Source organism: Calliphora vicina, chromosome 2 (assembly GCF_958450345.1).
Source record: "Calliphora vicina chromosome 2, idCalVici1.1, whole genome shotgun sequence".
Classification (NCBI taxonomy): domain Eukaryota; kingdom Metazoa; phylum Arthropoda; class Insecta; order Diptera; family Calliphoridae; genus Calliphora; species Calliphora vicina.
Genome location: NC_088781.1, coordinates 97,623,901 through 97,636,434, shown reverse-complemented (window position 1 = coordinate 97,636,434; position 12,534 = coordinate 97,623,901). Strand labels below are relative to the sequence as shown.

Sequence of the window (12,534 nt, the reverse complement as noted above, 5' to 3'; positions counted from 1 at the left end):
AATACTAACGATAAGGTGATGTGTTAATATTTTTCTCACTTTGGGAAGAAAAATAATTTCAAAATTTGTATTACTGCCAGGTTCAGAGCATTCAGAAGTAGACGTATTTTTTATGTATATTTAAAATTTATGCCAAATTTTCTCTAATCGCATAGCTGCTTTCTTTTGTCTGGCCCCAGTACATTCAACAGAGTCAAAAGTCTAAAAAATAAAATTTTTGGGATTTTTGAAAAGTTTTTTGTGAATTGTGGGATTCTCAATTCCCAATTTTTTTTCCAATTTTGATTTTGCGAAAAAAATACTTTTTTAAATTTTCTATTTAAAATGCAAAATTTGGAGTAGAAATCAAAGATTGTTTCGATATTTAATATCGAAACAAACTTTGATTTCTACTAAATTTTTTAGAATCTTAAACAATTTCATTTAATACTTCACACAAATGGATATAGAATATTTAATTCTACACAAATTGATTTAGTTTGTTTTTAATCACTTCAAATGAAGTAAACAAGGTTTTTCTAAATGCGTATGTATTTTTAGTTTGTCAAATTATTTTTTCAAAATCAAGAAGTGTTTGCCTAATATCAAGGCAGTCAAATAATATAATCTGCCAATCCTATACACAACGAAATGAAATAGTTGATGAGATGGCGAAAATAGCAATTCATATTGGTATCTCCTTAATATCGAGATCACCCATCAGTGCTGGGTGAATTTCGTAATGGCTTATGCAATGATTGGAATGATAAGTTTGTCGAAATCTCTAATCACAATAGCAAGTGTTTTGCTGAAATTATTCCGTCTGTCCTGGATAAACCGTGATATTTTGGGTTTAATATGTGCCTAGGGTTTGGGGTTTACCGGATTAATTAATTTCCCGGGAAACGGGAATTCCGGGAATCCCGAAAGAAAATTATTTTATAAAATTGTGTCATTTTATTAAAAAAAAAAGAAAAACAATACATTACAATTCAATTGTACCCACATAAAACCAAAAAAGTTTGTTAAAGTTTGAGTAAAAGAGCAATTAAGTGGCACAAAATTTTATAAATTGTGAACGTATCTTTATAATTCGATGTCGATTAATATGTTAATGGGATTTTTAATGCACTTTTTAGATTCTTTCTTTCGATTTTTATGTTATATGTATGTCCGTCATAGAACTATTTTTTTAAAAAATTGATTTGTCAAAATTACTAATGCATTCAATAAGTCATTCGACGAGAAAACTCTTTCGCTTTAAACATGTGTTGGCTTTATCGTTATTAAAGCATTATAAAGACAATCAAAATGTATTCTCCGATTGCTACTTGCTGCAAATAAATCTAATTCCCGCTTAAAAATTTCAGCATTTGATTTTAAATGTTTAGGGCTTTCCTTTTCAATATTGATTGAATATTCTAATTGGTTTTTAAAATTTTGCTCCATTTGTATTTCGGAAACCTCATTATCAACGCTTTGAACAGATGAGGGAACATTGTGGTCAAATAGATAAATTTTTAACATTGTGTTTTTATATTATAATTTATCTTATAATGTTGAAGTTTTTAGGTTTAATTTAATTGAATGAACCGTTTTTTGAGAAATCGTAGAATTTTTAGATAACTGCTGTTCATAAAGAGTTTTCATTATAGCATCACCTATCAGAAAAATGGTTTCATTTCGGCTTAATGCTTCTACTGTATCCTTAGTGGTGTTTAAAACCTAAACTAACATTTGGAACAAGCAATTCATCAAGTAGAGTTGTCATATTTAAATAAATTAAAGTATTTTTAATTAACTTTAAATTTCCCGTTATTCCCGGGAAAAAATTTAAATTTCCCGGGAATTCCCGACAATAAGTTTTCGGGAAATCCCGGGATTTCCCGGACCCCAAACCCTATATGTGCCCTAAAGATATTAAGACTATTAATAGACTTCTGTCCATAGACAACAACTAGATAGGTAACTGAGAGCCAAAAACCTAATTCATGAGAATGTATTTCATGTATTTTGTTATTGTATCACCCGTATGTGTGAAAAGAGAGTAATTTTTCCATATATATTACTCTCTCCTTCCGTTCTATGTGTTTATTCTATGCTTCTGTCTGTTTAAAAGGTTATATGTGTAAATAACAACAAATTCTTCAATGATTCTGCCTAAAGTTATTTAAGTTCAGTTGAAAAGACTCCAAACCATTTGATTTTTTAATGCTCGTAATTTAACAATATTATAACTAGACATCCTTTCTTCAATTTAATTACGGTAATTTGCAAGTACTGCTTGGAACCACAAATCTCCAGTTTTACCAACTTTTAATTACGTTTTTTTTACATTCATTTATTTTTATTTTACAATACAACTGAGCCTTATAAAGGCCATATCGCCACCTAAAATGCAAAATAACGTAACAACATTTCAAAAATGTTTAACGTGATGGGCAAAAATTCATTGAAGACTTAAAAGTATATATGATATAAATTTAATTTCCCCATTTTTATAATTAAACAGAATGACAAGACATTTCCAAATTAAAATTTAGTTATTTTTGTTTATTATTTCATTATATATCAAAAATTCGGTTTTGACATTTTGGTTGTTATATTATTTTTCATTTTATGATGCCACTATTGAACTTAAGATAAAATAACTTTTCTAGTGAGACAGCCTGGCAATTTGAATTTTCACTTGCCAACTTGAACACTGAAAATTTTCCCGTGTACGAATAGCCTAATTCTGTTTTCATTATTTTGCCAATTAAATACAATACAGTGGACGTCCAGTAGTACGAATTATATATTGTCAGGCCCTTTCGTAGTACCGAAAAATTCGTATTATTGAACAATTAATTGTTTGTACTTAAACAGGCATGAAAGAACATACTAATATGTATGTACATATAAAAATTTACATACTTATTTAAAAAATCCGTCATTAAACATTGACGTTTATTACTTTTTAAACTGATTTCTACAGCCTTTTCATGAAGACTTCTCAATAATAGTATTTTCGAGGTTTCAATGTTGTTCTCAACAGCACATTTAATACTCTTTTAACAATTGTATTCCATAACGCTTTTTAAATTTTGTTAGCCAACCATCACTGGCTTTGCATTTTAATTGTTCTCCACCGACTGTGATATGGAATTTTCTTTGTGCTAAAAACCACTAGTAAAGTGCTTCCTCCATTTTTTTAAATTCACGACTTGTAAGTCTATACCGATTTTTTAACGAACTCATTGAATTATCCAGCAGTTGCGTTTTTTGTTTAATGATTGTAAATATATTGGATTTGGATAATCCATATTTATTTGAAATTTCAAACAACGATGTTTCATTTTCGTGGTCTGCTATAATTTTTAATTTATCTTGCAAAGAAATTGTCTTTTTGTTACATTGTTTTACTTGCAACGTTTTGACAGTTAAAAACACAAAACACTTTTCAAAATAAAAAAAAACTTCACAATAACTTCGCTAAACGTGGATGACCGCGAAAGAATGAAGTAAAATCATAATAAAAACTTCATTCATACGTAAATAAAACAAAAATTCTTATAACAAACCACCATTCGTACTATCGAATAGAAAAAATGCCCATTTAGTAGTCAATGCAAAAATTTTGCCATTCGTATTATTTGAAATTCGTAATAAAGAGCGTTCCTACTACTTCAAAATTTTTAATTATTATTTTGTTGTGTTTATTATCGATAATATATTTGATTGAAACTTTTCACTTGGGAATCAATTGCAGATGGGAGACGTTGATCCAGAGACACTTTTGGAATGGCTCTCAATGGGCCAGGGAGATGAGCGTGATATGCAATTGATTGCCTTGGAACAGCTTTGTATGCTTCTATTGATGTCTGATAATGTGGACAGATGTTTTGAGAGGTAAGTTTCTAACAAAAATGTTCATGCATTTGAAATTGTATTAAATATAGGTTTTTGGTTACAGTTGTCCGCCACGCACTTTTCTACCAGCACTTTGTAAAATATTTCTCGATGAGTTGGCACCTGAAAATGTTCTTGAAGTTACGGCTCGTGCCATTACATATTATTTGGATGTATCTGCCGAGTGTACTCGTCGTATTGTAGCCATTGATGGCGCCATTAAAGCTATTTGTAATCGTCTAGTAGTGGCAGATTTGTCTTCACGGACATCCCGTGATTTAGCTGAACAGTGCATCAAAGTGTTGGAATTGATATGTACTCGTGAGGCTGGTGCTGTATTCGATGGCGGTGGCCTTAACTGTGTACTCTCCTTCATACGTGATTGTGGTTCGCAGGTGCACAAGGACACTTTGCACTCTTCCATGGCTGTGGTGTCACGTCTTTGCACTAAAGTTGAACCTAATACTCCCTGTATACAGAATTGTGTCGAGAGTCTTAGTACTTTGCTACAACATGAAGATCCTATGGTGTCCGATGGAGCTTTGAAATGTTTTGCTTCAGTCGCTGATCGTTTTACTCGCAAATGGGTAGATCCGGCACCACTTGCAGAATATGGCCTGGTAAACGAATTGCTTAAGCGCTTAAGTAATGCCGCAGGGCCAGTAGGAAGTTCACCAATAACTTCTACGGGTGGAACAACTCCAACAACGGGTGCACCTTCATCATCCGGAACTCAGGGCGAAACTTTGGCTGCCCCAGTTGCTGCACCCATCCAAAAAGCTCAAACAAATGATACCAGTCGTTCATCTCAATCAATATCAACAACAATTTCACTATTGTCCACTCTCTGTCGTGGTTCATCTTCGATAACACATGATTTACTACGTTCTCAGCTACCAGATGCTATTGAAAGGGCCCTCAAAGGGGACGAGCGTTGTGTCCTAGATTGTATGAGATTGGCAGATCTGCTGCTTTTACTACTTTTCGAAGGCCGTCAGGCCTTGAATAGAGTAGGTGCTGCCGGTGGCCAAGGTCAACTGGCCTCACGAGCCCGTCGCAATGATTCCACGGTAGAAAGAACACATCGTCAACTTATCGATTGTATCCGCTCTAAAGATACTGAAGCGCTACAAGAAGCCATTGAATCTGGTGGAATCGACGTAAACTGCATGGATGATGTGGGTCAAACACTTTTAAATTGGGCTTCTGCTTTTGGCACCCTAGAAATGGTTGAATATCTATGCGAAAAAGGAGCAGATGTCAACAAAGGTCAGCGCAGCTCATCTCTTCACTATGCCGCTTGTTTTGGTCGACCTGGCATAGCAAAGGTTCTCTTAAAATACGGAGCTTATCCAGATTTACGCGATGAAGATGGCAAAACTCCATTGGATAAGGCCAGGGAACGCAACGACGACGGTCATCGTGAAGTAGCTGCTATACTACAGTCGCCTGGCGAATGGATGGCAGCCGGACATAGTCTTGTCAACAAAGATGGCAGTGAGGATAATGCAACAATTGAGCCGCGTGGTGATCCCGAAATGGCACCAATATATTTGAAATTATTTTTGCCCATGTTTTGTCGCACTTTTCAAGGCACCATGCTTAGCAGTGTACGTCGCGCCAGTTTGGGTCTAATTAAAAAAATGGTTCAATATGCACAACCTAACGTCCTTAAAGGACTTTGCGATACTCAGCAGGATTCCAGCAATTCTGAGGTACCAGTCCTTGTCACCATTAGCACAAGTGGCAATTTAGGCACCCTACTGGTGGAAGTTGTAGCCAGTGTTTTGGATAATGAGGTAAGTGAAATGAGGCCAGCACACACAATGATTATTCGGTTCATTTACTTTAAAATAAAAAAAAGGAAAATCAAAAACTATACACACACACACACATACATACACATTACTCATTCCATACATTTAGATTCGTTTTAGTTTTTATTTTATTTTGAAGAATTTAAATCTAAATCAAACAATTATATTACTATACTACTATATATATAGATAAGCTACAGTTGGCCAACGCAAAGACTGTCTTTATGCAACGGCATGTTAAAACCTGCTCGTACTACAACAGGGCCAGCAGATCCACGCTTTATAGTGCCCTTGGAGCCAAGAACTGATTATAGGGTAACGAACGATTTCTGTGTGTTTAGGGTTACAAAAAATCATGGTCTCATTTACTATTAATACTTTACCCGAAGACATCTTTCTTGTTGTTGTTGAAAATCCATTTGAAGAAATATTGTTAAAAAGTAATTTGCAATGAGAGTTCTAATAACAAAAATGCATTGCATTAATAGATTCACTTGTTGTGTTAATGGCCAATTAAAAATAAAATTTTGCTTGTATTATGCCTGTCTTTCTCGAAACCTCTTTACATACAAACCAAAATACAACATGCATACATATATGTACTCGTATTACATATTTATTTGTACCCTAACACTGAATTAAATAAAATGCATCATATCGTATCGTACAATTCGATCATTTACACCTAGAAATTTTTTCAAATCGATGAAATATTCAAGTACTATAGAAGCTATTTAAATATTTGAAGAAATATTTACGAACATATGTCATATTTACGAACACATGTCATTAATTGTTCAACGTAAGAACAAACACATTTGGGGCTTTTACGTTCTAAAACACATACACGTAGCGCTATATAATTATTATGTTTTCTTACATACATATGTACATTAAAGTGGGTCGAAACACAAAATTTTTTTAGTGCTCCCCCACTAAAAATAACTTTGACATATTTTTATAAGGATAACCAATATATTTAATTTTTTGCAGCAACCTTTAGTGATCTAGACCATTTTGAAAATTGGTCCTGCTCACTAACGGTTATCGAAAAATACGAAATATCTCGGTAATGTTCTTAGAAATTGCCAAAATTCATTTTCAGGGGGCCACTAAATTTTTTTCTGAAACGAACCACCTTAACATACAAAGGTACGTTCACATTGGACAAATATTTGTGGGAATATTTTTGGCGAAAATTATTTTTTATTTATTTTTATTTATTTTCAAAAAAGTGCCGTATGTATTTATGTATGTACATATAATTAAATTCAATATGAAAAATAAAACTAAATATAACAATATATAATATAAAGAAAAAAATATGAAATACTCTATTACTATAAGCACAAACTAACCGTTAACATAATCGAGAATAATTGTTTGGGTGTCTCTAATAAATTGACATAAAATAATCGAGTATCCAGGTGTTGATTACTGAATACCTACCATTTCCTAAAATAGTCAAAAAGTAGTACTCCATACTTTCAGAGTTGTATTTTTCAAAACAAAAAATTAAAAATCGAAAATTTATCGAAAAGGAAGAATTTAACAAATACTTCCATTAAAAATATTAAATTTAATGAAAACTTAAAAAAAAAAATTATTACCAAATTATAATAAGAATTAAAGGAAATTATACTTCAAAAAGTAGATTTGTAGCAGTTACTTTGTGTTATATTGTGAATCTTTTGCTTAATGTGACCGTACTTTTTGAGGTATTTAATCCGCAACAAACTTATAATTTAACGAGATCATAAATTTAATCATTTCATTTTTTTTATTTATTTATTTTCAATAACCTAGCCTTATCGGTTATAAATTCCTACTTAAAAAATGGTTTACATTAAAAAATTTAAATATAAAATAAATTAAATTAAATAATTATTATAAATAATTTTATATTCATAATTCATTTTATAAGTTTCTTTTTATTTTTTTTTGTGTGAATGTGATTTAAATATATGTTTTTACAGTTTAATTTCTTTTGACTGCTTGATTTGCTTTTTCTCCTTATTCCGTGTTAAATGTATAAAATATATTAATATATATATATTAATTTTTGATTTTCCTTTGTAAAAAAATTTAAATTTTAATGTATTTTTAAAATGTTTGTATGTTGTTGTGTTTGTTTCACAGGACGATGACGATGGACACCTTGTTGTACTTACAATAATTGAAGAACTTATGAGTAAAACTCAAGATGAGTTCTTGGATCATTTTGCCCGTCTGGGTGTATTTTCCAAAGTTCAAGCTCTGATTGAGCCAGATAATGAAAACGAAACAGTGAAAACAACTACAATAACTGCTGTATCAATGACTGTCACAACTGATGAACAAACGCCAGCAGTTGGAGGAGTTGTTACTGCAGGTGGAGTTGCGAGTCAACTACAAAGTTTAACAACAGGTATATATATTTTTTTTAAATAAAATATTAAAGATTTGAGTATAAAAAGAAAAGCGCAATACAAATTTAGGTCAACTCAATATGGATGGATAGCAAAAAACAGTTTATTTCGTTTATTCTACATATAATTTATTTTTAAAATTTTGTCCAATTGTCCAATAATTTAAAAATTTTTTTCTACAAAAATATTTTTGTATTAATAAAACTAATAGTAAAAAATACATTTTAAATTTGATTTAATTTAATTAAATCAATTTTTAATTAATTCTAGCTGTTGTGTTCATATTATTTTATTTAATTAATTAACAGTTAATATTAACAATAATTATTATAATAATCTTTAAATTCGTCCATTTATTTGGAGGTAATGAAAGTGAACATAAATGTCAAAGTAATTTTTTATCAAAAATTGTTTTATATTACGTAACCACTTGGAATATGTAAATGTGATCTTAATTTTAATTTGTAGATTTATATAGTATTTATTCCCGGTCAAATACACATATAAACATAAAATGGTCGATATCTTAAAAACTCTTTAGTGAATTTATAATATTTGGTCAGATTCGTGATCATTATATAATTTTAATATGAAACTGAACTCCAAGACTTGGTACGTCTTTGTTTTAGAAGGTGATTTTACTTATCGTGATGATAACTGGCATGTCAATGTACACAATCGGTTATATATTTGTTATATATATTCAAAGACGCTTTATGAACCGTTTCTACTGCGAGCATAAATACCAGTAAATTATTTGATTTTTTTTTTTTATTTATTTTTCAACAACCATAAGCGGTTATAAATTTCTACTTAAAAAGATAAGATAATGAAAATCATTAAATCCATTTATCAATTAAAAATTAAAAGTTTAGGTTTGTTGCAGATTAAGCAGAACATTAGGTTCGGTTCTGTAATAAAGTTCAGACTAGACTCTAATGTTTTTGTTGTCTTAAACAAAAAATAATGTAGTTCACTGGTGTTTACTCACTTTAGAAGCAGATAGTATATAGGATCACTATATTTTAGATGAAATAATTCGAACATTGCACTATCTTCACAGGGTTACGATTTGGTCGCAAAGTCAACTCCAATGACGAATATATCATGTATTTTATGTGCTAATCAGTTCCACTTTTTTGACTCGATGTTGAATAAAGAGTTACTTTGTTTATAACTATCTGATAGAATTGTTGCTGTGCGAATTTTCTTTCGAGCTCACGCCATGCCAGAAGTTGCAAAAACAATAATAATTATTTAATTATAATCGACACCTTACTATGCTTCATAACGGCCGACGGAAAATTCAACCGTTGAAAGGCAGGCACACTAGTTATATCTTCAGTTCAAAGTTCTGGTATGGTTTTTCGACACACTAACTTATGACCAGATCATCAACTAACGTCTACTTCTACTATTATAACATTAAATCGGCTCGTATTTCAAACCCGTAAGGATCAGTCAGTTATCCTAGGGACAGCGACGATAAATGTAATTAATTCGGCTACGGAATGCTATCTCACTACTGAGAAATTGCGAAAAATATGATTCCATTTCTATCAATATCCAGCCTGTTGATATTCATGTTGCGGCGTATTTATATCCGCATATTAAGTTACTGGAACAGAGAACGCAGAACTTTCTACTAGACCAAGCGTTTTGATCTGATTATTATTATTATTTTCACTATCATAAATTAAACACAAATTAGTTGAACATTTTAAATTACTTTTATATCGTTACCTTAATATAGAAAGGTTTTTTTTAAGTGGAGATTTTTTTTAGCTAAATATGATATATTAGCGGACCATTTATCGAAATAAACGAAAATCTAGGGGGTTATTATGTAATTCTATTCGAATCGAAACACTTTCGAAATACAATGTATAAAGCATACAAATTCGAACGAATTTCTTTTCGAAAGGAGTTGCATAATAACCCCCTGGACTTACAACAAAAACACGAGTTAGGGCCTTTCAATATTACATTCATAATTATTAAATTTGAAATTGGAAAAAATTGCTTTTTGAAATATATTTACGTTTTACATAAATATTATGATGACTTTTTAATAATGCTAAAGAATGAGTGAGCAAATTAATAAAACAAAGGTATTTGTGGTATATTCTAAATGCATATACATATCATTTTATTTGACATTTTTAGAAAGTGATTTGAATGAGAAACTTTTACAGATATTATTAGTTCATGCTTTTCTTTGGTGAATATACAAATCTTGTGAACTTCAATATTTCAAGTAACTTTTTATTTTAATTTTGAGGTTTAGTAATTTTTTGCACCATAATTTCCATTGACATAAATGTACTGTAATTATTAACTTTAAGCTAATCTTGTTACAGATGATGTTATGGAAGACGCTAAAGAAATACTGCAATGTAAAGCCTATCATTGGCATGAATGGAGTATTTGTCGTGGTCGTGATTGTTTATATGTGTGGTCTGATTCAGCTGCATTGGAACTATCGAATGGCTCAAATGGCTGGTTTCGATTTATACTAGATGGTAAATTGGCCACGATGTACTCGAGCGGTAGTCCTGAAAATGGCAATGACAGTTCAGGTATGTAATAAATGCATGTTCTCCACATAAATTATGGACAAACAAATAAATTATTCGTTATTGCAATTTTGGAAATAAAATTAGAATACGTATTGAAATTTTCTAAATTTAATTGCAATATTTCCATAATTTGCAATTTTTTGAAATTTATTTATTATTTGTTCATAGCTTTATGTTCAATAAAATTTTTATGATGTCCCCTTGCAAAAATTAAGTCTAGCTTCAAATTCATCCAACTTTTAATTGGTCTATAATCACATTTTTATTGTGTTTTGTAAATTTTTTTGTATTGTTCTAAGTCATAAAATGGTTTAAAAGAAATTATTAGTGCGTGTGTTTTAAATCAATGTATTCATTAACTTTATTTAGACAATGTTTCGTTATATCCTGTAATATGTTTAATTTATAATTATCTTTATTAAAAATAGCCAATTGTATATGATTGTACGAAAATTATGTCAAAATATAACGAAACTACTGAATGGATCTTTTTTTTGTTTTCAATTTATATTAAACGTATTTGGTTGTTTTGGTTGGTTTTCTTTATGTTTAACTTAATTAAATTCAATTTCCTTTCTAATTATTTTTTATGATTAATTTTACCTTATACTGTGCAATACCTATCTTTATTATATCTTAGGGAGGGGACGTGGCATGGATTCTTCCAATAGTGAAGGTGAGATCTTTATTTGGTTTAAATTGGTTTCTTTCCTATTGTTTCATCTTATGTTTTGCTTTAATATTTTTACTTTGTTAACAATTTTATATATATGTTCTTATTGTTTTAACATCATGTTAGAAAATAAATTATTAACAATAAAATGGCTTGAATTAACACCTAAATGTAGTTTTTTGCTGTTAGAATTAAAATTAAAAATGAATTGTAATTACTAATTATTAATAATAATAATCTCATTCAACATAACACCATATAAATTATTTCATAAACTTAATTTAAATTAACATTTTTTGTAAAGAAGCTAGCACACTTATTCTTCCTATAAATATGTTTTTATAATATATCGATTTGAATTGGTATTGAATTTGAAAGGTTTATTTGATTCAAATCCAGAAAGATATTAAAATAAATTTTTCTCTAATTAGAAATAAAAAAACACGACTTAGGCCAGGTAACTTATCAACATTTTAAACATAGTTAAGGCATAATACTCAATAAAGATCAAAGGTGCGCATGTCTGGCTATCACAGGTGACTTTGGCAGCACCCCGCAGGCGGCCTTGAATATAATCCTAACCCTACTACCTATTGAGAATTATGTTGAGAGTGTCAGAGTGAGAGTCTTCTTTGGTAAAACACTTGCGGGCAGGTCACACTAGGATACTGTATGAGGCAGGTTTTATAGGTCAGGACATTATTCCATCTGGAATCTCTGAATATAGGGTCGTGACCTTCAACTTCGGTGCAACACCCCCAGTAGAGTTTCCAGTAGGGATAATTGGGTTGGATCCGATCATCTGTTCGATGGGTGCGCAGTTTTCACTGACGAATCCAAGATGGACTCTAGAACAGGGGCCGGTGTTTATTTGGTCGACAATGATATTAAGCGTTCATATGGACTCTCTAACGAGTGCAGCGTCTTCCAGGCAGAGATCTTCGCGTTCTGGAAAGCAACAGAGTTGATAAAAGCACACGTCAATAGAGGGTCTGTAGTGACTATATACGTGGACAGTCAGGTGCACCTAAATCCTGGATCAGTAGGACGGATTGCAAAGTGTCCAGGGCCTTGTGGCCAAAACTGAATGCAAATGCAACCAGAACACTAATAGAGTTGGATAGGTATAATCTCAGGATTCACACACACTTCTAAGAGAGGAGCTAGAGACAGTAGAGCAAGTGCAA

The 12,534-nt window shown here is 31.1% G+C and overlaps 1 protein-coding gene across 2 annotated transcripts in view; it reads left to right on the top strand.

Moving 5' to 3' along the window:
- Positions 1–12,534, top strand: part of Ufd4 (ubiquitin fusion-degradation 4-like) — a 40,194-nt gene that overhangs the window by 17,981 nt on the left and 9,679 nt on the right. The window contains exons 3-7 of one of the 2 annotated variants that reach the window (XM_065502622.1): positions 3,731–3,870; positions 3,935–5,669; positions 7,827–8,094; positions 10,456–10,674; positions 11,315–11,350. In XM_065502622.1, the coding sequence (XP_065358694.1) occupies positions 3,731–3,870; positions 3,935–5,669; positions 7,827–8,094; positions 10,456–10,674; positions 11,315–11,350 (2,398 nt within the window). The remainder of the gene's footprint in view (positions 1–3,730; positions 3,871–3,934; positions 5,670–7,826; positions 8,095–10,455; positions 10,675–11,314; positions 11,351–12,534) is intronic. The other variant, XM_065502623.1, reaches the window with a different exon arrangement.